This window comes from Leptidea sinapis, chromosome 31 (assembly GCF_905404315.1).
Source record: "Leptidea sinapis chromosome 31, ilLepSina1.1, whole genome shotgun sequence".
NCBI lineage: Eukaryota > Metazoa > Arthropoda > Insecta > Lepidoptera > Pieridae > Leptidea > Leptidea sinapis.
In genome coordinates, this window is record NC_066295.1 from 7,658,749 (window position 1) to 7,683,225 (window position 24,477).

Below are 24,477 nucleotides of genomic sequence, written 5' to 3' on the forward strand. Positions count from 1 at the left end.
TCGCCCCATGAAATGACGCGCTGTGATTGGTCGGCTGTTGTGACGTGTTACCCCCGGAAGAGACACGTAACAAAGGTGATGGGACTAAATTTGTTTGTTCATTCAACAATGTAAACATATTGTTATTTTTGTGTTTTATTATTTCTAATTGCTCTAACACATTTAAGCGAAATCCTTTTTCACATGTATGCAAAATATTAAAATTATTATTGTTTCCGAGTGAGTGACCTGTATCAATTAAATGTTTCGCGAAGTTTGATTTTTCGGGATGATTATTCGTAAATGCGGCAATATGTTCCTTTAATCTAATTTCGAAATTTCGACCTGTTTGACCTATATATACCCCGTTACAAGTGTCACAACTTAGTTTATAAACGCCGGATTTTTCGGAATTATTTAATCGATCTTTGCCATTACATATTCGACTGACATTGTGATTCGTTCGGAAGGACACATTAATATTGTTTTTCTTTTCTTTTTTATTGGGTTACTTAGTGTTCGTAATCGAGATATAGAGGGGTTGAAGGACATTAAGGATCGTTTAGTATGGTCCTTACCATAGAAATAAATATAAATTAGAAGGTACTCTAGCACAAACTACACAATTTTGAGCTTCTTATCAGCTGTAATACCTACTCTTAATAAACAATTAGTATTTAATATTTATAAATTAATGAAAAAGCACTAACGCTCGAGAGTGAACTAAAGGTTGACACTTTTGAAAAAAAAAAACACGTTCTCTGATAAGAACAATGATCATTGAAATAACTTTACTATTAATGCTAGAGTCACCTGGTGATATCTGCGAAACTTGCATGCACTATCTAAAGCAAAATTTGAAATGGCCTTACTTGGAAGTAAGCAATGTGAAGAAGTGAATAAACGTGTTGTTATTCTTAAATTCTGATATTTTACAGGTAAGTTTGTTATATTATGCAAATTTAACCAAACTCAAATTGTAAGTTTTGCATAATATATAGATGAACATTCTTTTTTGTTATTTGGTTGAGTTCTCGTGACAGGCTTTGTCATGCTCACTTAAGTGAACTTAACATTTAAATGTTACTGCTTGTAGTGTTGACGTGGGAAGGGTCATTCCCTTCCCTAAAATATGGTCGTCGGAGGAGATGGTTAGTCCGTGTGTCATAATCGTAAACGTGAAAATGGTTTTGATTTGATTTTACCAATCAAAATATTACATTTGATTTGTATCAAGCACCGATGACAATATGTTTATTACTTTGGCCTTGTCCTAAAAAGCAATCCCAGCAAATAAAAAATTCCGGACAAGTGCTAGTTAGACTCACCCATCGGGGGTCCAGTACATATTATAACGTACTAACATATACTCATAAAAAAGAGATTCTTTTTCATCTTTCATAAAACTTTATATTATACTTGTGTATATCGTTTTAATTTCAACTCGATACCTCCACGAATTCCCAAGGTAAAGGATCTTGACAGACTGAAAGACCGAAGTTATCATAAAGAGGTCCCAGTTTTTCTTTTTGAGGTACAGAATCCTAAAAAACGAAAAACCAACGAAATCAAAAGAAATTTCACCAATTAGTTAGATGTAGTTTCAATGCAGTTAGTTTATCGTACTAAATATTAAATATATATTTTTTAACAAAAATTTGTTCTTGTAGCTTAGGCGCAAAAATAAGGCTCATTTAAAAAGAATAAAATCTGTTGTTAGAAGAATTTTATCCAGCATTTTGTGCTGAATGATATTCATGTTAAAGTAATGAGAACCTTATCTGTGGAAACTATCCTCTTTTCGCTTGGCTTGATTCAATTTGCATACATTATGGATTTGGGAATTACCTGTAGCCGTAAGCAGATTCAATAAACTCCAACAATTTATGGGTTCAACCTTCAGAATTTTATATTATACATAGTATTTTTTTAACCAAATAAATTTAGATTAGAATACATTTTTTATTTTGATTTAAAAGAACACAACTCTTCACGCATACTTTTATAACCTTTGATCAGCAATTTAAGTATAGATTGGATCTTAATATTTTTTTTATGACAATAAGGGACGAGACTTGCTTACACATTACTGCTTCACGGCACAAAAATGCGACGTTGTGGTACCCATAATCTAGCCGGCATCCTGTGCAAAGGAGCCTCCCACTGGTAATATCAATAGATTAAGCTTGGGATAAGGTTCTAATATTATAAATAGAATTAAAACCCGCTGTTCATACCTATCTTGGGAATCGCTTTCCTTGAATTAATATGACGGCGATCGCCTATACATGTTATGATAGTCAATAACCCAGTAGGGCTATAACTACTCTTCTTAAAGTTAATCAATTATATTTTGTTCAACACCACCGCTGCAAAGCTGCTTATTTTAACAAGACTCTTCAACAAATTCAATAATAGCTCTATTAAAATCATTGTACATAACACACATAACTGTTCTAATTTTAATATATTTAAACCCAGTGTCCTGATGTTTGTTTCCAGTGAACTCTTTATGAGTTGGAGTGCAGACTAATGGATGGATTTTAATGGGGATTATTACCTCATGGAGTGTAGTTTAGTTAATTCTTGAGCGATAGATTTCAATTTGGGACCCATAATTATTTTATTTCCAATATTTGTTTTGTGTGAAAATATTTTGAATGAGAGAGCAAGGATAGTTTTTATTTAGATCTGGGACCCAAAATTATTTTTATTTCCAATATTTGTTTTGTATGAACATATTTTGTATGAGAGAATTTAATAACGCACGGGTTGACTTTACTTTCTACTGTGAAACAATTTCATTATATCAACAGGGAGCATATTTTACGAAATAATTCTTGATGTTATGAAATATTTTTGACAAATTCATAAAAAAAAACTAGTATTTTATTTATTACATACAAAACAACATCTGTCGGGTCAGCTAGTATCTCATTTAAGATAACAATAATTAATAATATTCAGTTCAACATTGGTCAAGTATAAAAGGTATTAAGTATAAAAAAGTGTGAGTGTACTTATGTATGTACGCAAGAAGTTATTTGGCCTAACAAAGCAAAAATACTTAAATTTAATTATTCCTGGTGCTATTCTACGTTTGTAGAAAGAAATATATTGTAAAAATGTTGCAACAATAGCTTTGTCAATTAATTATTAAATAATACGGCTGTACGGGCTTGAACCCTTTGTCTATCCTAATAATGGACGAAGAAACAAAAAAAAAAAACGAATATCGCAAACGTCAGAAAATTTTAGGAACCAACTTCAACCTGTTACTTTTTTGTTAGAGTGGTGCTCTTAAAATTTCACTCTCATTATTTTTTCATTATGCGCCTAAAGAAGCCTAACAAGCACAGACTGAAATTAAAAAAAAAATCGTAAGAGCCCACGGATTTATATGTTAAATTATAATATTAACGTACATAAAGAACGTGATATGTGACTAAAATAACAGTAACGGTTATAAAATAAATCTTAAGATTTTCTCGTTGCGTGTAAAGGACGGGGTGTCAAGTTAAATTATTAAAAATGACATTTCCTCGCTTACAAAATTATCATGAAGCAGCCGAGTGACGTTTTTCCTTTGTCATTTCTGAGTAAATTAGGACTGTTGTGTTCTGCTATATTTATCATTGGGACTCGCACCTGTGATAACAGTAATAGTATAAATGATATAATTTTAATCTTTCTGTATCAATTTCATGTGTTTGCTTAAGATTGACACTTGAAATTACTTACTAAAACAAAAAAAGCCCGCTGAGTTTGTTGCGCCCATTTTTCTCAGGTCTGAGGCATTCATTTTGGAATGGGTGGTAGTTTTTTTACTTTCAATAAGTGATGTCACATCCTATTTTGAATAAAAATATTTGAATTTGAATTTGAATTTGAATTTGAACTACCTCATACCTCGCTAGCTAAATGAGCTGAGCGACTAAATTTATGAACTCTAAACAATAACATTAGATTAAAGAATTTTAAGATATTCTTGTTTAAAAACTATAGCAGCTTATATAACACAAGTTAATGTACCTATTAAATTGTTATTCTTTTTAAAGTCTGACAATATATTACTGTTTATCAGTTTTTAAATAAATAAAGTTTTTTTTTTTTAATTTGAACCTATCGTCGTCCTTCGTCATTTCTGTCTGTCCGTCTGTCTGTCCGTCCGTATTTTACAGCCATTTTTTTTGAAACTTGCTAAGTAGATGTATTCTGTAATCCGCATTAAGATTTTCACACAAAAATAGAATAATAAAACAACAAAAATAATAAATAAATAAAACAATTTTGGAGGTTCCCGATACTTACATTTGAACGTCCAATTTTTTTTTTATCAAATCCATACGTGTGGGGTCGTTTCTAATATCATTTTTTTCTAAACTGAATAGTTTGCGCGAGAGACACTTCCAAAGTGGTAAAATGTCCTCTGTAACATCTAAAATAAGAGAATGATAAAACTAAAAAAATATATGATGTAAATTACCATGCAAACTTCCACCGAAAATTGGTTTGAACGAGATCTTTTTTTAATACGTCATAAGTCGTTACAACGAACTACAAGAAATTTTATATTATGTTACTTGCTGCTACGGAACTCGTCATGGGCGAGTCCGACTCACACTTGGCCGCTTTTTTACATGTAAAGTTGAACTAGCTTTGTGTATGCTGTAATTGTTATAAGATAAATAAAATTAATAATAGCTATCATTTGAAATATCTTACAACTGATAATTATTTGACGACATAGGTACTTAAGACAAAGGGTTAGCAGAAAACACGCCAACATGGTGTTTTAGACAAGTTTTGTGGTGAAAGTATAGCATTTCGAGCTATGAACACTACTTAATCCTGTTACACATATCCTTAAGTCTTATTTGTAGGTTGCTAATGCTTGCTGTTGGTTATAGTTAACACTCCACAGCCTTTTTGAACTACCACTTTTACTTGCAGTTAAACAAGTTTTTTGGCATGGCATGACGCATTTTTTTAGGGCTACTCTCAGAAAAGTTATTCAAAAAGTTTGTATTTTTTTTTGTGTAGGTGCATTTATTCAAATTAATTATGAATAAAGAGGATTTTAAGCATAAAAACTGTTAGAACCTGTTAAAATGTTACGTTTTCCATGCAAGAATTTTGAAAATATTGCCTTTGTTAAATAGATGGCGGGCCGGCAGCCGTGAACTCATATCGCTCAAGGTCACTGGCATTTAGTGTCGCCTTAATTCATTTCAGCTTTATTTGAAGAAGAGCGAACCAGAATTGATAAAAAATTAACAGCCTTGTTATAAACTTATACCGAATACTTTAAAAAATCAATAAAATTACGAGTAAATCAAAGCACTAAGGATGAAATCCGGATAGACTGGTTTATTGCCATTGTCCCAGAACAACATTATACCTGGTAGCTACGCAATGTATATAAAATTGTTTCATCTCTAGAAATAAAAAAAATACCACAGAAACGATTTACTTGACTCCTGTTTAAATGGTTAACCGACAAACAATTTTATAGTGTTAAGGATTTTTTTTTTTAATTTTAAGTACTTTTTGCATTCTAATTTAAATAAGCCGAATAGAAGATACTACATATTATAAATTTAAGATCTATAATGTATACTGTATTCGACGCAATAAATTAATTTGATTTGATTTCGTTTCAAAAATCTTGAGGTAAACTATTAATGCATCAAATTTTTTGGATATAACGAAAACGAAAAAGTTCCTCTACCAGATTAGACATTCACTGAGATGAGAAATGAATATTCAATGCTCTGGGATTGCTGTTTACGACATGTAAGTGAGAAAACGTCGAAAATATACCGTCTTGCTTTGAATATTGTACATAAATGCTGCGTACACTTACAATTTACTTTGCATGCAAATGGAGTGTTTGGATTTACAACGTTTTATACTTAATAATTGAGTTTTTATGTATGAAATGTTTCACTGGCTTAGGATTTCTTTCATTGCTGATGTCAAATACTTCAATTTATTTATTACTTATTCACTTTCGGTTCGCTAGCAATTTTTACATTATAACTAAGGCTATACAAGAATATAAGAAAGTTTGCAATGAGGTTCTTGCTACTTCTTCTCATTAGCTCAACCCTTTACGAAGTAGCAGTATATTCAATAAGAATTTTTTTTTCACATTCATAAGTGTTATTTCCGTGACCTACATGAATAAAGTGATTTTGATTTGATTTGATTTGATTTGAATGTGTCATATAGGTTAATCTAAAATCATACTAAGGCAAACACTGCATGCAATTAGTAGGAAATTTGAACTAATTTAGCTACGGCTAACTATACAAGCTATTTAGATTAGATACAGAAATTTACCTTATTATCGCCTATATATATTTTTTTATTTATTTATTTATAACAGCTTTGACATTACAATGACTAAATAAAATAATGGTCCCACAAAACCATCTTGATGGTTTGTCTGTGGAATCTCAGCTATCTTAATTATAACATTTAGTAACTTAAATAGATGTAAAGTTATGGAGTTTTATTTACAAACGTGGAGGTTAAAATTTTTACACAATATTATTTAACATTACTAAGGACTCTTATTATTTTAATGTTGATATATAATGTGTCCAGATTGGCAATATAATATTGTTTTAACATATTTTTAAACTTTATTTTATTAGGTTCGTGTCTTATATGTGCTGGTAAACTATTTAATATACATAGGATTCTCATTTTTAATGTTCTATCTCCGTTATAATTACTAACTCTAGGTACTTCATATTTACCATCAGATGTAGACCTTGTCTGGTGAGCATGACATACCAGGGTTTATTATCGCCTTATTATCGACTATACGCCTCTAGAAATAAGTTTTATTAATCAGATCTAATTATTAAATTGGTTTTTTATACGTAATACTAGCTGATGTTTTTAAAAATAATAAGCAAGTTTGGAATTGAAGATTATCTCATGTCGTATTCCCAGTTCCGGTTCCCGTTTTCGCTCCCTTTCCCAGCATATTATATGAATCTTATTTCGAGGAAGACTGCTATAGCTCATTGACGTGAATTTCGTTTTCTCACATATCCCGCGGGAAACATAGATTTTGCCGGGATAAAATGTCCTTTCCCAAGCTCTAATCTATCGCTGTACCAAAATTAATTAAAATCGGTTCAGTAGCACAGGCGTAAAAGCGTAATATAAAACTTAGATCCACATTTATAATAATACTATCTGTCCCAGCAAACGTACTGCCATCTAAAGTAATAAAATCAATAATCATAATTTAAGGAGCATAAAAAATAGATGACAACTGATTCTCAGGTCTTCCAAATACTTATATCGGACATAAAATGTATCATACTACAATAATTATTATATTCTTTATTGCCATTTTGCAGATCTGTGGATGGAACAGAAAAATATAAAAATCGCGATACAAAAATAGGAAAATTTGAGGTATGGATTTTTAAATCTGAATCAAAATAAAACAAAAAAACTAAAAAATATATTTAGGTGTGGATGACCCTTATAATTAAGGTGTATGAAAACTCTCAGACCTACCCGATATACACATAAATTTTCAAACAAATTGGTTTAGCCGTTTCGGAGGAGTTTGGTGATAAACACCGGGACAAGAGAATTTTGTATATAAGAAGCAGGGATTTATACTAAGCAGCCTGAAAAAAACACCCGAAAATCAACCCGATTTTTACGAATAATTACGGCTATGAAGAGGGACATAACTCAAAAATATTAGGCGTCATTTAAATAGCGTTATAAATACACAAAAGCCTGTCAGTTATAAATCGGTGTAATTGTACAGGTCAGCGATGTAGTACGGTGGATCCTTAAAAGAAGCGCATTCAATGTCTGAGATAAGAAGAGACATGATGTCGGGCGCCAAATGGCTTCCTTTACGGAGATAATGAGTGCGCCCGATAAATTGAAAACGTGAGCCGAATGAGAGACGAAATTAACCTTTGTTTGTTCAATAATTCAAGCTTCGTTGGCCGCTGTATACATAATCATACCTGGAATTCTTGTATACAGATATCAATTTTTTTATGACAATAAGGGACGAAACGGAAAAAAAATATTTTCAAATTTTATTTGTGGATTAAGAAGGGTGGGTTATCACTTTAAAAACAACATATTGTTAAGATTTACAGGAGCGACATCTCAAGTCAATTTTCTTATATGCAAATACGAAGCTACAACCTTAGAGTTGAACAAAGCATACAAGATTTTATGACGATACGCCTCAAACGGTTAGCTAGCTCAGTTGGGAGAGCACTCGCACGGAACACGAGAGGTCGTGGGTTCTAGTCCCGCATCGTTCATAAAATTTTGTTTTCAAATTTTATTTGAATAAGGGACGAGACGATCAAAACGTTCAGTTAATGGTAATTCTAACGCCCTGTCCTTTACATTGTAGTGCCGCTCAGGATTGTTGAAAAACCCAAAAATTCTGAGCGGCACTACAATTGCGCTCGTCACCTTGAGACATAAGATGTTAAGTCTCATTTGCCCAGTAATATAGTGATATTACTGGGCAAATGAGACTTAACATCTTGTTTTAACAACTTGTCTTGTTTTAGCTATGGCTTAGTTTTAGTTTTGTTTGAGCTATGGCACCCTTCAGACCGAAACACAATAATGTTTACACATTACTGTTTATTGTCAGAAATAGGCGCCGTTATGGTACCCATAATCTAGCTGCCACCCTGTGCAAAGGAGCCTCCAACTGGTAAAATAATACACGCTTTAACTATATAAAATACTATTTTTTATTACTTTTTACACATAAAATATCATAAAATCAAAATGTAGTAGCAGAAGAAATTATTTATATACATATATTTTCCCAAGTGGAACTGGATTCTAGATTACAAAACCACCTCGATTACTGTTAAGAATTATGTGGCATTGCCTTTCAGAAAATGTATTTGTAAAGATAATTTAGCTTTATTTAATAAACTGTAATTAAAACTGATCCTTAGAACATATTCCAAAAACGACTAATTAGTTTGGTTGTAGCAATATTATTCTTTAATTTGTAGCGAATTCAGTAGCTGGTAGAAAAAACAAAGATAATAAGTTATGAGTTTCTTATTTGTGTAATTTTTTTAAATATCATAGCGTAGTATTTCTACTGTTTGGTGTGGAATAAGTGCCAAAGGAATTATTGGGCCTTTTTTTGCGGACATGAGTCATCAAACAATAACAGTGAATTTTCAAAATTAGTCGTTTATGCTGGAAAATTTTTGGGGACCACAATTGGAAAGGACTGTTTGGGTAAACGAATCACTTTCACACCACACACTTCTGGTTTAGCAATGAACATACTGAGGCACATTTTCTCCGAAAAAATCGTAAGTGGATTTGGTGACATCCCCTGGCTCCCAGTTCACCAGACCTGACGCCGATGGACTTCTTTTTATGAAGGTTCCTCAAGTCAAAAGTTTACGTCAATAAATCGAGAAATTTAGAGCTCCTGAAAGAGTATTCGCAATAAAATTACAAGAATTTCGCAGCAAACATGCCAGAAAGTGTTCAGAAATATGGTGTTATGTTGGAATTAATGTTTCGGAAAAAATTTAATTTAAATTATTTAAAAAAGTCCGCATGCTTGTATATTATTTTAAAATAATATCATTATTATAAAAGTTCACAGAACTTTTTTATTTAATATTAAAATTTGAAAATTCTATCGCGTCCACCCTTTACTTACCACTTTAACTCACTAAAACTCAACATTCCCAAAGCCTCCCTTCTGTTTGTAAAAAATTATAAACATTACTTTCATAAGTGCCGTTAATTTTATCTAAATGAATATAAGATAAGATTGAAACTTCTTATAACTTTCATTCATTCTTACTTAATTAACATTACTTAACTACTTCTACATTTGCTTTTAAAGAACTAATACCACATTTTCAACATCGCATCGCTATCGACACTTCGTTATTAGGGCGGAGAAAGTTTTCAAATTAATTTAAATCAACTAAAATATTTACATAGAGCGAGAGCGTGGAGCGCTGTCGATGCAATATGCTCGTTCACAGGTTTGTACGAAGCACAAATATTGTTGTAGTTCAAAGCATTCTGCCAGTCTTTTTACTTGAGCGACTTGTGGAAGTCGTATTCGCGCCGGGCCTATAGCGCTCTACGTGTCACGTATGATAATGCCTTTATGAGACTGTTACGGCTGCCGTGACGTTGTAGTTGTTCTGGAATGTTTGCTGATATATCTGTGGATGGTTTTCATGCCATCATGCGCAAAAAAACGGTCTTCATATTGCAGGGCCTACGTGTAAGCATTAACAGCACGTAAAGATGATTGCCGCCAGAGCTGACTGCTCCTACCAGATCACACACTCAAGTGGATCCTGTTAGCTCTAGGTTTATAAATAATAATAAAAAGCATGTTTATTAAAAACTATAGATTACAAATTTTAAGCTTGGAGTTGTTGAATATGTGCAGGCGAATATTTATCGTTCCCACCATTGCACGTGGCCGTTGCCTGAGTGCCACGGGAAGGTGCCGTCGAAAAAAATTCTAAATTTAAAAATATATAACGTTCTCAGTTTTTGTAACTTAGTCTAGGTCACAGTAGACACATGTCTACTGTGTCTAGGTGATAAGGTGATCCTATATATGAAACTTTAAATGTCAGATTGACTACTACATGAAATAGTACGTTAGTAACTTACAAAATTATACATTGAAACTAATCTTGATCCCATCCGGGTATATGCCTCCTCTATCTGCTTCTAAAACTATATCTTGCTTTCTTCAACCACTTTTTACCTGCCACTGTAAGAAGGTCATCACTCCACCTCATGTTGGGTCTAACTCGGTATCTGTTACCTGAGTTGTCCCCACTCCATCTTGTGACTTTTAACGTCAATGATTGATATGGGACCCTAGCCACAGTCGTGTGTGTGTATGTTCGAGTGCTCTAGTATGGAGTTAAAGAACTGTTTTTTTTTTATGAAAATTCAGGACAAGACGAGCACTACGTTCAGCTGATGGTTATTGATACGCCGTACCCCTTACAATGCAGTGCCGCTCAGGATTCTTGAAATACACAAAAATTCTTACCGGGACTACAACTGCGCTCGTCACCTCGAGACATAAGATGTCAAGTCTGATTTGCCCAGTAATTTCACTAGCTACGGCAACCTTCAGACCGAAACACGGTAATGCTTACACATACTGCTTCATGCTACAAATAGGCCTACAATCTAGCGGCCATGATGTGCAAAGGATGCCTCCCACTGGTAAATGTTATAGTACTGTTCTGTTTCAACAGTGGATCTAGTATGAAGTTATAGTACTGTTCTGTTTAAACATATATTTTAATAAGCAACATCCAAGGACCCAATTTAAATAAAATTTTGCGAAAATCACAGACAAAGTTGCTAAACAAGCTTTGACAAAGTCCATCAAGTCTGTCGAAACAAGTTTGTGAAGTGCATCATAGTTATAATGTACTCACTTAGGTCTTTCGTAGTTTATACTTTGGTGCGTTTTAATATTACTTTGCTAATAGATTGATTTTGATAATATAGAATCTTGTCTTTGAGACAACATCATCTTAATTTTATCGAGGTTGTTTTTTTATGTTTTACATCCTCTAAAGACCATGGGGCATATTTGATGTTAGTTTAATTACATTTTTTTTATGAAAATAAGGAACGACACGAGCAGGACCCTCAGCTGATGGTATGGATTGATGGATTTTTGAAAAACCCAAATATTCTGAGCGGCACTACCATTGCGCTTGTCACCTTGAGATATAAGATGTTAAGTCTCATTTGCCCAGTAATTTTTACACATTTGACCGAAACACAGTAATGTTTACACATTTCTGCTTCACGGCAGAAATGGGCGCCGTTGTGATACCCATAATTTAGCCGACTTCCTGTGCCAAGGTGTCCCACTGGTGGTGGTGGTTTATAGAAATACTAATGAAAAAGACTTGAGGTGTGTGTTTTTAGTACCGCATCTATCACGGGGAGTGTTCCGAAGAGCTGTTTGAGCTGATTCCTGCCGCCGAATTTCACCTTCTCACGACACGCCACAAAAAAGAATATCATCCCAACCATCTGGATGTGTGGCGTTCCTCACAGTGCGGTTTTCAAGTAACTTTCTTCCACGTACAACCAAGCTGTAGAATAAGCTTCCTTGTGTGGTATTTCTGGAATGATACGACATGGGCACCTTCGAAAAAACCTCGTTCACCTTCCTTAAATGCTGGCAAAGCTCCTGTGATTTCTCTGGTGTTGCAAAAGAATGTGGGCGGCGGTGATCACTTAACATCAGGTGACCCGTACGCTCGTTTGTCCTCCTCTTCCATAAAAAAGAGACATAAAAGCGTTTAACTTATCGTGATGTATTATTAGCCGAAGCAGTCGTAAAACTACTTGTAAGTATGGTGTATTTAATTAAATCTAACTAAGGAGACTAGTTCATACACATGTGTTAATGTAAATATAACATTCAACCGGTATGTCGTTTAGCAAACAAAACTAAACAAAACATTTTATTTAAACAAAATATATCTATACTTAATATTTTAAAGAAGAAAGATTTGATTATTTGTTTGTTTTCATTGAATAGGCTCCGAAACTACCGAACCGATTTGAATAATTATATTACTGTTGGGAAGCTACACTATCCTCGGGTGACATAAGCTATATTATATTTTCATAAAATTAGGGATCCTTACTAAAACTCCAATAATGTAACCCAAGGTGAAAAAAGCGGCCAAGTGCGAGTCGGACTCACCAATGAAGGGTTCCGTAGCAGCAAATAACATAATATAAAAGTTCTTGTAGTTCGTTGTAACTTTGATCGATGTTTTTATAATAGTGTACTTTTTTTAAATATATTAATTATGACGTATTAAAAAATACTACTAACTAGATCTCATTCAAATATGGATATTTGTTTGATGAAAAAAAAAATGAGTTTCAGTTTTATGTACCCCCAAAATTTATTGTTTTTTTTTGTTCAATTTCTGTGTAAAAATCTTAATGCGGTTCACAGAGTACATCGACTTAACAGTATAGTTCTTATAGTTTAGGAAAAAAGTGACTGTGACATACGGACGGACAGACTGACATGACGAATCTATATACTACGTGCTCAGATGGCCGTTGGGGTATTAAAGTCCTCGAATGGCGACCACGTACCGGAAGACGCAGTGTCAGTAGGCCCCCCACAAGATGGACCGACGATCTGGTCAGATCGCCGGAATAGGTTGGATGAGGGCAGCGCAGGACCGATCGTCGTCGAGATCTTTAGAGGAGGCCTTTGTCCAGCAAACACAAATTCAAATATTTTTATCCAAAATAGGATATGAAATCACTTATTGAAAAAATTATTGATAGTCAAAAATTATTACTCATTAGGAAATGATGGTTCAGACCTGAGTTGAACAGGCGCAAGAAACTCAGCGGCCTTTTTTTTAAATAAAATTTCGATAGAATAAAATTTATAATTTAAAAAACCTGACGGCTATCGCTCCGTTCCCAATCTTCGGTATCATTATGAAAGTCATCTACGTGATAGTAACATTTTCTATAACCTTCAATTTAGATTCCATAAAACATGATGCGATATATATAAAAAAACTTAGATAATTTATACATCTAGACTCTAGATAGACTGTGACAGACACAGACAAAAAATTGAGGTTGATGGTTTACCTATAGTTTGAGCAATGCATGCACACTAACACAAAGAGACATGAAAATCGCGAGTGTAAGACGTAGCTTGTCACGCACGCTAAGTAACACACGTGGCTTGTTTTCATCGGTTGTCTCGCAGCCAGAGGCTCCATCTAGATGTATAAATTATCTATGAAATATATATATATATATATATATATATATATATATATAAGAAAGTCGTGTTAGTTACACTAATTATAACTCAAGAACGGCTTTACCGATATGGCTGAAAATTGGTGAGGAGGTAGCTTAGAGCCAGGAGACGGACATAGGATATAATAAGTCATAAAATATCAAAAAAATTACGAAAAAATATTATTATAAAAAAAATTATCTTCTGATACATTTTGTATGGATTGACATTTTGATAACATCTCGAGAATAGAAAGAATTCAATAAAGTTTTTTGTTAGTTTCACGCTACATGAGTAATAAAATACAACTGACAGTGCACGTCATGTTATTCAAGTTGACCGGTTGGTGTGTTTGTTTCGAGTTTCTATTAGCTTATTGTGCCGATATTATCATTAACAATGTCACGACCAAGACGATCAAATTATTCCCGACAAAGACGTAATGCAACTAGGATTCGAAATATTGCGAATGAAAGGACTGAAGAAAAACAAGAAATTGCAGGTGAAAAGAACCGCGTTACTATGGATCGTCTTCGTGCTATGAATCACAAGAGCAAAGCGTAGCAGCCCGTAAAACGGATCGGCTGGCAATATGAAATCGTCCAGTAAAATCTCAGAGATCAACAACTTATAGATAATTTTCGACGCACAAGAAGAAGTTTATGAAGTACTGATTTGAATCGAGCAGCGTTTCGATACGATTGCAGTACTTATACTGTACTGTAGTACTGCTTGCATACTAGCTTTCGCATTGGGCCGATGGACGTTGTTTGCGAGTATTCTGCGGAGAAACGCAAGAATTGTGCTGACATGTTCTAGAAAACACTCAAAAATTCAATGTTTGTTTCCAAATGACCTTATTTGGGGCAGACATCTAAGAACGAGGATTTAATCCGACATTCAAGGTATTTATTTATTTACATACTTACACACAATACAGTAAAAGAATAACATACGTACTATACTTATTCCTGTGTATTGTGTATGCTAATTCTAAAAAAAGTGTTTATAAATCAGTAATACGGGTTTTGCTTTTGATATTGTAGATATAAGGACAGCTTCACCATCGTATTGGATCACTGCAACCTCTCGAAGATGCACAGCTTAAATTTTTACAATTATACTTCATGGGCAACATGGACAAATAACTTGATCGATGTCAAGAGGTCAATGCAGTAATGATAATAGCAATTCTTCAGATCTGCAGCGACTACTTAATGAACATTTTGCATGACGAGTTAAGACAAGACGAGACAAGTTTGTGGTATGAATCAAGACAATCCATTTCCGAAGTTCAATATATAGATTGAATATAGATGGAATTTTGGAAAATCTGTTCTTAGCTGACCTCGACTCGGTGAAAAGAATATTCCTAGTGGTTCCAGAGATATCGTGATGAGTGACTATATACGTGGAAATCTCTTATATATATATAGATTGAATATAGATGGAATATATAGATGGAATTTTGGAAAATCCGTGCTTAGCTGACCTCTACTCGGTGAAAAGAATATTCCTACCAAAATCGTGATGAGTGACTACACTCATCACGATATCTCTGGAACCACTAGAGCTAAAGACTTGAAATTTGGAGGAATATTCTTTTCACCGAGTAGAGGTCAGCTAAGAACGGATTTTCCAAAATTCCATCCGCAAGAGTTTTTTTTTATTATGAACAGAACAACGTCTTTCGGGTCAGCTAGTTATGGATAAATTAAAATACAGATTCGGAATAGACTGATGAATTACAAAGAATCTGGATTCTAAGTAATCCTTAATGAGGTAGTAGATATAATTTCACCTCTCACAAATAAATTCGCCTCTCACTCACTGATTTATGTTCTCATGTAAGTGACGACAGTCTTAATGAGAAATTAAAGTTCTTTAAACCGATCTAGTAGGGTGTGTGAATTGCTCAAAATCACAGAACAGTTTTTTACGTGTTCTGTGCTCAGTAATATAGACACTAAAATGCAATGATATAATTATTTAAGAGTCATGAGATTCATAGTACAGGTTCTACCTAGTTTGAGCTCCTGTCACCTTTTTGCTCTTAGTAGTGATGTTCATTATTATAACACTAGCAATATTAGGAATTGCTTATAACTAATTCTAGTAGGCTTCATAAGATACATAATAGCTTTAAGGGTAAATGTATACACTTCTATAATAAAGTCCCAGCCACTGTTCAGGCATTATCTATAAATAAATTTAAATCCTTTATTATAAAATCCTACTACTTACTCCACAGCTGAATATCTAAGTGATTCGACAGCCTGGGACTAGATTATGATTATTTTACAGCAATAGCAATGACAGTACAATATCTTATATTTGATTAAAAAGAGCGCAAAAAAAAAGATTACTGGGAGAGTTTCTTGCGCCGCTTATTCCCTCTCAGAGCGCCATTTGTTTCCGAAGTGGTAGTAGTGTCTAGTATATTAGAAATGACATGAAAATAATTCTAAAGGTATCAATTTTCAGAAAATAAATGCCTCTTATGCCTATTAAGATGGTGAAGATTATAAACTTGGTGCCTAAAACAAGCTCGACAAATCATCTCAATTTTTAATAACAAACAATTTAACTCAACGAAAGTCATTAAAAATAGGGATAAAAATGTTTGAATGTCGTCCTGACGCTCAGTACATCGAAATGTAAATTATGGCCTTTGAAAATTTATCGAAATTGAAAAAGTTCCGTAAAAGCTCCCTCGTTAAAGCGGACTCCAGTCTCCAAATGTAATATTTCGAAACGTTGAATGGTAATTTGTCGTAAAATTTTATTTCGCGGCCTCCTATTAAAATTCACGGATTTTAATTATCAACTCCGGTTAGGAAATCGATACGATAATATCCAATTTAAATTTTCACGATTGCAGAGATTTTTACCTACGACTTTACAGGATCATTTAACAATTGTAGATCATAATAAAATATATTTATTTAGTCATAGATATTGACAATATTTGAAAATTTAAGAAACAACAAAGTAACGTAAAGTTTTACGGTAGTGTATTTAAGTTAATTATCACTGCTTAGATTATTCATACGTCTAGATACAAAAAGACAGCTGTGAAAACGTCGAAAAAAATTATGCTTAGAAATAAAGCTAAAGTTAAAATAAACTCTATTTTGAGCAATTCACGCACACTTACACAAAGCGTCATACAAATCGTGAGTGTAAGATATAGCTTGTCACGCACACTAAACTAATATTCGTGGCCTGTTTACATCGGTTGTCTAACAACAAGAAACTCTATCTAGACGTTTAAATTAACTAAGCATCATTGCATTACAATAAAAACGTGTATTAAGGTGCCAGGTAACGTTCACAATATAAAGAACGAAATAAAGCAAAAATACTTAATTGGATAAGTGGATCTCGTTGTTAGCGCCGAGACTAAGGTTGCATATCGCTCAGTGCCGTTTATAGTTAAGATTTTTTGTGTTAAAATACGTACATACCTAAATGGATATTTAAATACTCTACTGATTAAAATTTAACAAATTTAGCGAATTCTTTCCCTTACTGCTTTGCCTACCTTTTTCGTACAAACACTACGTGGACGGACAGATCTTTTTCTGTCACAAACAGAGGAGGTCTCGTTATATCTATTAATAGCCCGGTATACAAGTATTTTACTAATACCAAGCGTATGGAGAGTTTTAAAAATTCCATTTGGCTCTATACCTACTTTGTGTATTGCAATCACAGCGATTCGGTTCTCTTTATCACCCCACTCCATTATAATATTGTACAATGTATGGGCGCCAAAATGAGAAAACTTAATGAACAATCATATAAAAATGAAATGACAGATTTGAAATTCAAATGTAATATTTTGTTTATTTTTAATTTTAACAGTATTTATGGCCAGACTGACTAGCAGACCAGCAGAAAAACCATAGACGTTTAAATTATCTAAGCATCATTGCATTACAAAAAAAACGTGTTTTAAGGTGCCAGGTAACGTTCACAATATAAAGAACGAAAGAAAGCAAAAATACTTAATTGGATAAGTGGATCTCGTTGTTAGCGCCGAGACTAAGGTTGCATATCGCTCAGTGCCGTTTATAGTTAAGTTTTTTTTTTGTTAAAATATGTAGATACCTTAATGGATATTTAAATCTTCTACTGACTACAATTTTACTAATTAGTGCTCATGATTTTGCAAACGAGAAATTTTTGGAGGACTTTTTCATTGACACCATACGGCACAAGAGAAAAAGGAAAAAAACTCATCCCTCTCTGCCCGTATATTTGTAGGGGAGGGCCAATGCATTCAGCATTTTTAAATTGATATCTCTCACTTCAGAGATTAATTAAATTAGATTTATAAACAAAATTTGCGGGACTCGAACCCGCGACCTATCAGGTTCCGTCTCTGCGGTCTTCCACTGAGCCAACTGTTCGAGTGACGTATCGTTCGACTATTTGGTTTAATTTCGGTGAACCGACGTTTATTATGGTATAGATGGGTGTTGCCATGTATTTTAATACAATGGGTGACGTTCTCTTTTTGATGCTGACTGTACTTGACTTAACTAAAATTAAAAAAAATTAACAGTAGTCGTTGTCAGCCAAGGTAGGTTTGTAATTACATAAATACAGGTTTAGGAATATTTTTTTGAAGTCGTTTGGTTTTGGTCAATTCTTTTGTATTCAAATAGGCTTAAATAAGCCCATGAAAAGTTGTTAATATAAAAATATTGTTAATAAGAACAAACTAGGCCGACATTGATTATTGTGATTGGATAGTTTTTGTTGTTGATGGAAAATACTTAAGACTTGTGTCAAATAATTTCAATCAAACGATTAATAATTGAGAAGTCAAAACAATCATAAATCAAGCTAATGGTTTTGTTGTAAATATAAAAATAGCGTGTGTAGTTTAGGTAAATAAAAATATGGCTGTATTATTTAGTGATTTTACGCTGTGGTCATTTATATCAATTATATCGACTTTTGAATTATGTCACATATTCCATTTTTAAATAATCAATGACCGATACCGATACTGTGTTACGGCCGTTCCCAATATACTATCTACAGATAGAGACAAATTACTACCTGCTTTTGTCAGTAATTAGCTGCCAATAATCTGAAGCTGTCCCAATATACCCGATAAGTCATTCTTATCGCTTTATATTGGGACGCGTGAATTGCAATTTCCATACAAACTTCTATCGCTGGTAAGCTATACGTCGTCCCATTGACAGACAGCGTGTACGGATAAGCTGAGTTACCGTCGATAAGTTTATTGGGACAGAAAAGTCAACGATAGTTACGATTTTTATCTCACCGCATATAGGCCTTCCTTGGACACGTATCGCGACGAAGCAGCCAGTCCATATAACGTCTTGTTGTCCAGTGTAAAGTAGAAGGCAAAAGACCGCGTGGAAGGTCACCTATTCGATGGACTGATCAGAACAAGTTTGCTGTCGATGACCCCGTGCATGAGTATACTCGAATACGAGAGAGAGAGATGGCGAGAAAGTGTGAGGTGCATTATATCTGTCATTATTTAAAGTTCTTGACAATGACGACCGGTCTGTCAAGAGCGTATCGACAGAGAAGAGAAGAATATATTGTCTTGACCTCTTGTTAATATGCATGCATTTTTTTTTCTTTTATGGAAGAGGAGGTCACTCTTAAGTGGTCACCGCAGTCCATACTCTCTTGTGTCTAACACCAGAGGAATCACAAGAATGTTACCAATTTTATGAAGTGTTGAATAAATGTACATATGAATTCAACAACCTAAAACATTCTGGTACGTGGCGGACAAGGATTGAACCTGGGGCTCTATGGTGAGAGTCAACGGTTCAACCTTTTGTGCCATCGACGCGATTAAATATATCTATTCTGTATATTTTACGTCTTGTTATAGAAAAAAAACACTAGAAACTACTTTTTAGACTTTGGTATTGTTTGTATCATGATCATCAACCGGAAGACGTACACTGCTGGACAAAGGCCTCCTCAAAAAAATTTCCACGACGATCGGTCCTGTGCTGCCCTCATTCAACGTATTCCGGCGATCTTCGGTCAATCTTGTGGGGGGCCTACCAGCGCTGCATCTTCCGCTACGCCGGTCGCCATTCGAGGAATTTACTGCCCCAACGGCCATCTGTCCGTCGAACTATGTGCCCTGCCCACTGCCACTTCAGTTTCGCAATCATTTGGGTATTGTCGGTAACTTGGACCACCGCCTTAAAAAACCGGAAAGCAGCAATGAGCAAATTCGCCTCTCACTCACTGATTTTATGTTCTCATGTAAGTGACGACAGTCTTAATGAGAAATTAAAGTTCTTTAAACTGAACTTTGGTTTTCCTACAGATCTCCTCATTTCTCATTCGATCTCGCAGGGAAACTCCGAGCCCTCTCTATTGCCCTCTGAGCGACCATGAGCTTTCTCATAAGGCCCATAGTTGAAATAGCATTTTCATTGTTTATATAACACACGGCAAATATTCTATAAAAATATAGAGTTTATACTTTATTACGATTTCATTATATTATGTACCTTTGTTTCGTTGGTTTAAAAGAAACACCACCAGTATAAATATCTACTGCAGTTATTTTTTACAATTTAAATACTTCAACAATTTTGCTTTTACAATATCTTTCTATTTATGATATCTTACTCGGCAAAAATACACATAAAGTATGATAACTTGTTTTACCATAAATTGTCGCGAGTCGTGCAAAAATAGCATGAGTTTTGATATTCTTCCGAACATTGTCTTGACGAATTATGTACCTCCAGGGACCTTCATCAATCACCTCTAAAGTGATCCATTTTCCGCCAAATAACGTCGACCGGGATATCTAGACAGGTATCGTTATTGCAATATTATTCAAAAACCCGTGAAAGATATTAAGACTATATAAACCATCAAATTTAATGAAAACCCAATCAGTTTTGCTGCGTTTACTCAGTACATGTAGGTAGATAATTTCAATCTCATATACATATGGTTAATAATCTAACTAAAAACCTCTGTAGCTCTTGCAACTATAATAATGCTTATAATATGGTCACATTAATTACAATACAAATTCAAATATTTTATTTAAAATAGGATATAATACATAGGCTGCACTAAAAGTATCGGGAATGGAATATTTCCAGTGTTCCAGTCATATTAAAATCTTTTTAATTGAAAACTCCTTGGTTTTAAAAATCGAATACCATTTATTTATTTAAAAAAAGATTCTCGGTCTTGTCAAAGGTCTTGTCAAACTTGTTTAGTCGTTGAGAAAATGGAATTGACTCGAGAAAATTCTAGAGCGATGATTTATTATGACTTTGGAAGTGGTTTAACACAAAAACAGTGTGTTGACCGGATGATTTCTGCATTTGGTGATGAAGCCCCATCCAAAACCACAATTTATCGCTGGTTTGAAATTTTTTGAATGATGATCCCCGTCAAGGTCGTCCAAAAACTGCAGTCACCAAAGAAAACGTCGATGCTGTGCGTAAGGTGATTGAGGAAGATCGTCATGTGACATACCGCGACATTCAGGCAACTTTTGACATTGGCAAGAGTCAAGTACAAATAATCTTGCATGAACAATTAGGTGTAAAAAAGTTGTTTTCCCGATGGATACCGCATTTGCTCTGTGAAGAGCAAACTTTACTTGGTGCGTCAGAACTCTCGAAAGATTCCACGCAGGATCGTATCAGGTGACGAATCTTGGATATACGCGTACGAACCCGAAACAAAAAACCAATCACGAGTTTGGGTGTTCGAAAATGAGTTAAAGCCAATAAAAATTTTTCGTTCACGGAGATTTGCAAAAAAATGGTGGCCACGTTTTTCTCCAAAACCGGCTATGTTGCGACTATTCCTCTTGAGGGACAAAGAACGGTTAATGCAGATTGGTACGCTAGCATTTGTTTGCCACAGGTCGTTTCTGAACTCCGTAAAGAGAACTGCAACCGCCGCATCATCCTCCATCACGACAATGCGAGTTGTTACACCGCGCACAGAACAAAAGAGTTTTTAGAGCAAGAAAACATAGAATTCTTAGACAATCCACCGTACAGCCCCGACCTAAGCCCTAAGGATTTCTATACTTTCCCTAAAATAAAGAATAAATTGCGTGGTCAGAGATTTTCATCACCTGAAGAAGCTGTACGACTAAAAAACGGCCATTTTGGAGACCCCAACTTCCGAATGGAATGGTTGCTTCAATGATTGGTTCCATCGTATGGAATAATGTGTCAAATATCGCGGAGAATACTTCGAAAAGCAATAAATACATTTTTGATAAGTAATGTTGTGTCACTTCCTTGATTCCCGAAATTTTCAGTGCCACCCTCGTATCACTTTGTTGAAAGGAAACTTCTAAAAAGTATGCCTCAGACCTGAGAAGACCAGCGCAAGAAAGTCAGCGGGCTTCCTTTTTTTTATAGAAATCTGGTAACAATGTAAATCGTACAATAAAATGTATTATTCAATAGCCTTGGGGCGGTCACTCTGTTCCCAATCTGTGGTATCATTAAGAAAGCCATTTATGTTAAAGTAACGACACACAAACGTATTTTATCAATTCTTTTGAATTTCGTAATACATTTGAACATTTTATGGGATCTTATTGTAAAAGCGTATACATCGCCAAACAAAAGACTTACTAACTCGACTTAGCCGAGTAGTAGGCATTATAAGTTTATGTTTGTTCCTGTTGTTAATATTATGGTCATAACCGTTTCTAGCAAATTCACTTATGTGCCTATGTATATGCATAACATTATCATGAATATATTGAGAGGCAACAGTCAAGATGTTAATTTTTTTAAGTTTTGCTCTCGATGATTCTTTAATAATCTTGGAACTGTCCAAAGTTAAAGTTAAATAATCTTTATTCAATTAGGCTTAATCTAAGCCCTTTTAAATCATCATAAAAATATTTAAGTAGTTTGAATTACTGAATCTACTAAGTTCGGTTGTTATCTGAATATACTTCTAGTTCACCTTTATAATATGTAATCAAGATATTAATTATTATTTAAGCATTGTCAAAAGCTCTCAAAATTAATTTTGAAGAATAATTGTTTTTCTCCGTTATTTTGCTAAATAAAAATTTAATAAACATGACGTGTCTTACAATATTTTAAAGGAATCGTAAACTTTCACGTGTGTATTAAGAATACAGACTACAGAGTATTAAATTATTAATGAAAATTGCTTTTTAAAACTAAAAAATAAAAAAAAAATGTTTTAATAAAAAAAAAACTCGAACAACCCAGTTTGTACGTTAAAGTGAATTTGAAGCAATACATACCATTTTCGTTATCCCGATCCGGTCCACTGTCGTGTTCCGACTCAGACTCATCCCAGATGGTGTCAGTTGCGATCTTCTGTCGTGAACACTCGATCCAGTATCCCGGTGTTGGGATCAGGCTGTGTGGATACTCCTCGCAGAACTCATCTGTGTTCAAATATTTTGCAATTAATAAACAATAATAAAGATGTTATCTTAACAATTTGTTATGGTTTTAAAATGATAACCCTCACTTTTGGGATAATTACACAAATAAAATTTGAAAACAAAATTTTACGAACGATCTGGGACTCGAACCCGCGATCTTTCGCGTTCCGTGCGAGCAAAAATATGGGAGTGGAAAAAAGCAGAGAAGATTATAAACGATACGTCAGTCAAATGTTGGCTCAGTTGGGAGAGATCTCGCACGGAACGCAAGAGGTCGCGGGTTCGAGGCCCGCATCGTTCATAAAACTTTGATTCTAAAATTTTATTTTTGTAAGATTTTATCTTGTCTTACTAAACTAATTAAGTGTCCTGTGTAAAAGAGCCTCCCACTGGAAATCCAATGCGCGAGGCTTATTCCGAATAATAGAATTAAAAGCAAACGAAATAAAATGTTCAACGCAAATGTAAAAAATTGTATAAGTTAAACGGCGTATACTCCTATGATGAAGTAGAGTTATAGTTACGGCGAGAAATCTGATATCCGCGCCATTTCCCATTACGTGCCGACCGTCCCTTGTGAGTTCCCCGCTACAAATAAAATATTTATCTTTGTTTTAGGTCGAGTACACATAGCTGACCTGTTAAGCCAGAATAACTGATAGAAAAATCACGGCTTTCACTTAAATACTAAGAAGACAGCAAGGATATTATATATTTATCAGTTCAATGAAACTTACCCCATAAATTAGTCATAGTAGAACATGAATGAACCAATTTTAGCCCTGAAATTTCTATACTCTAGAAATTTTTTGTAAGCCTCGTTGGTAAAAACCATTGTTTCTGAAAACTTTAACAACATTTTTTTTAATGCAAATAAGGGACAAGACGAGCAAGATGTTCAGCTGATGGTAATTGATACGCACTGCCCATTACAATGCAGTGCCACCCAGGATTCTTGAAAAACCCAAAAAATTCTGAATGGCACTACAACTGCGCTCGTCACCTTGAGACATAAGATGTTCAGTCTCATTTGGCCAGTAATTTCACTAGCTACGCCCTTCAGACCGAAACACAGTAATGCTTACACATTACTGCTTCACGGCCGAAATAGGTGCCGTTGTGGTATCCACAATCTAGCCGGCATCCTGTGCAAAGGAGCCTCCCTCTGGTATTAAATCAGTTTATCGCAATAATTTTC

The 24,477-nt window shown here is 34.3% G+C and overlaps 1 protein-coding gene across 1 annotated transcript in view; it reads right to left on the reverse strand.

Moving 5' to 3' along the window:
- Positions 1-24,477, reverse strand: part of LOC126974057 (uncharacterized) — a 236,362-nt gene that overhangs the window by 68,551 nt on the left and 143,334 nt on the right. Inside the window, exon 8 of the mRNA XM_050821441.1 lies at positions 23,133-23,279. Coding sequence (XP_050677398.1) covers positions 23,133-23,279 — 147 coding nt within the window. The remainder of the gene's footprint in view (positions 1-23,132; positions 23,280-24,477) is intronic.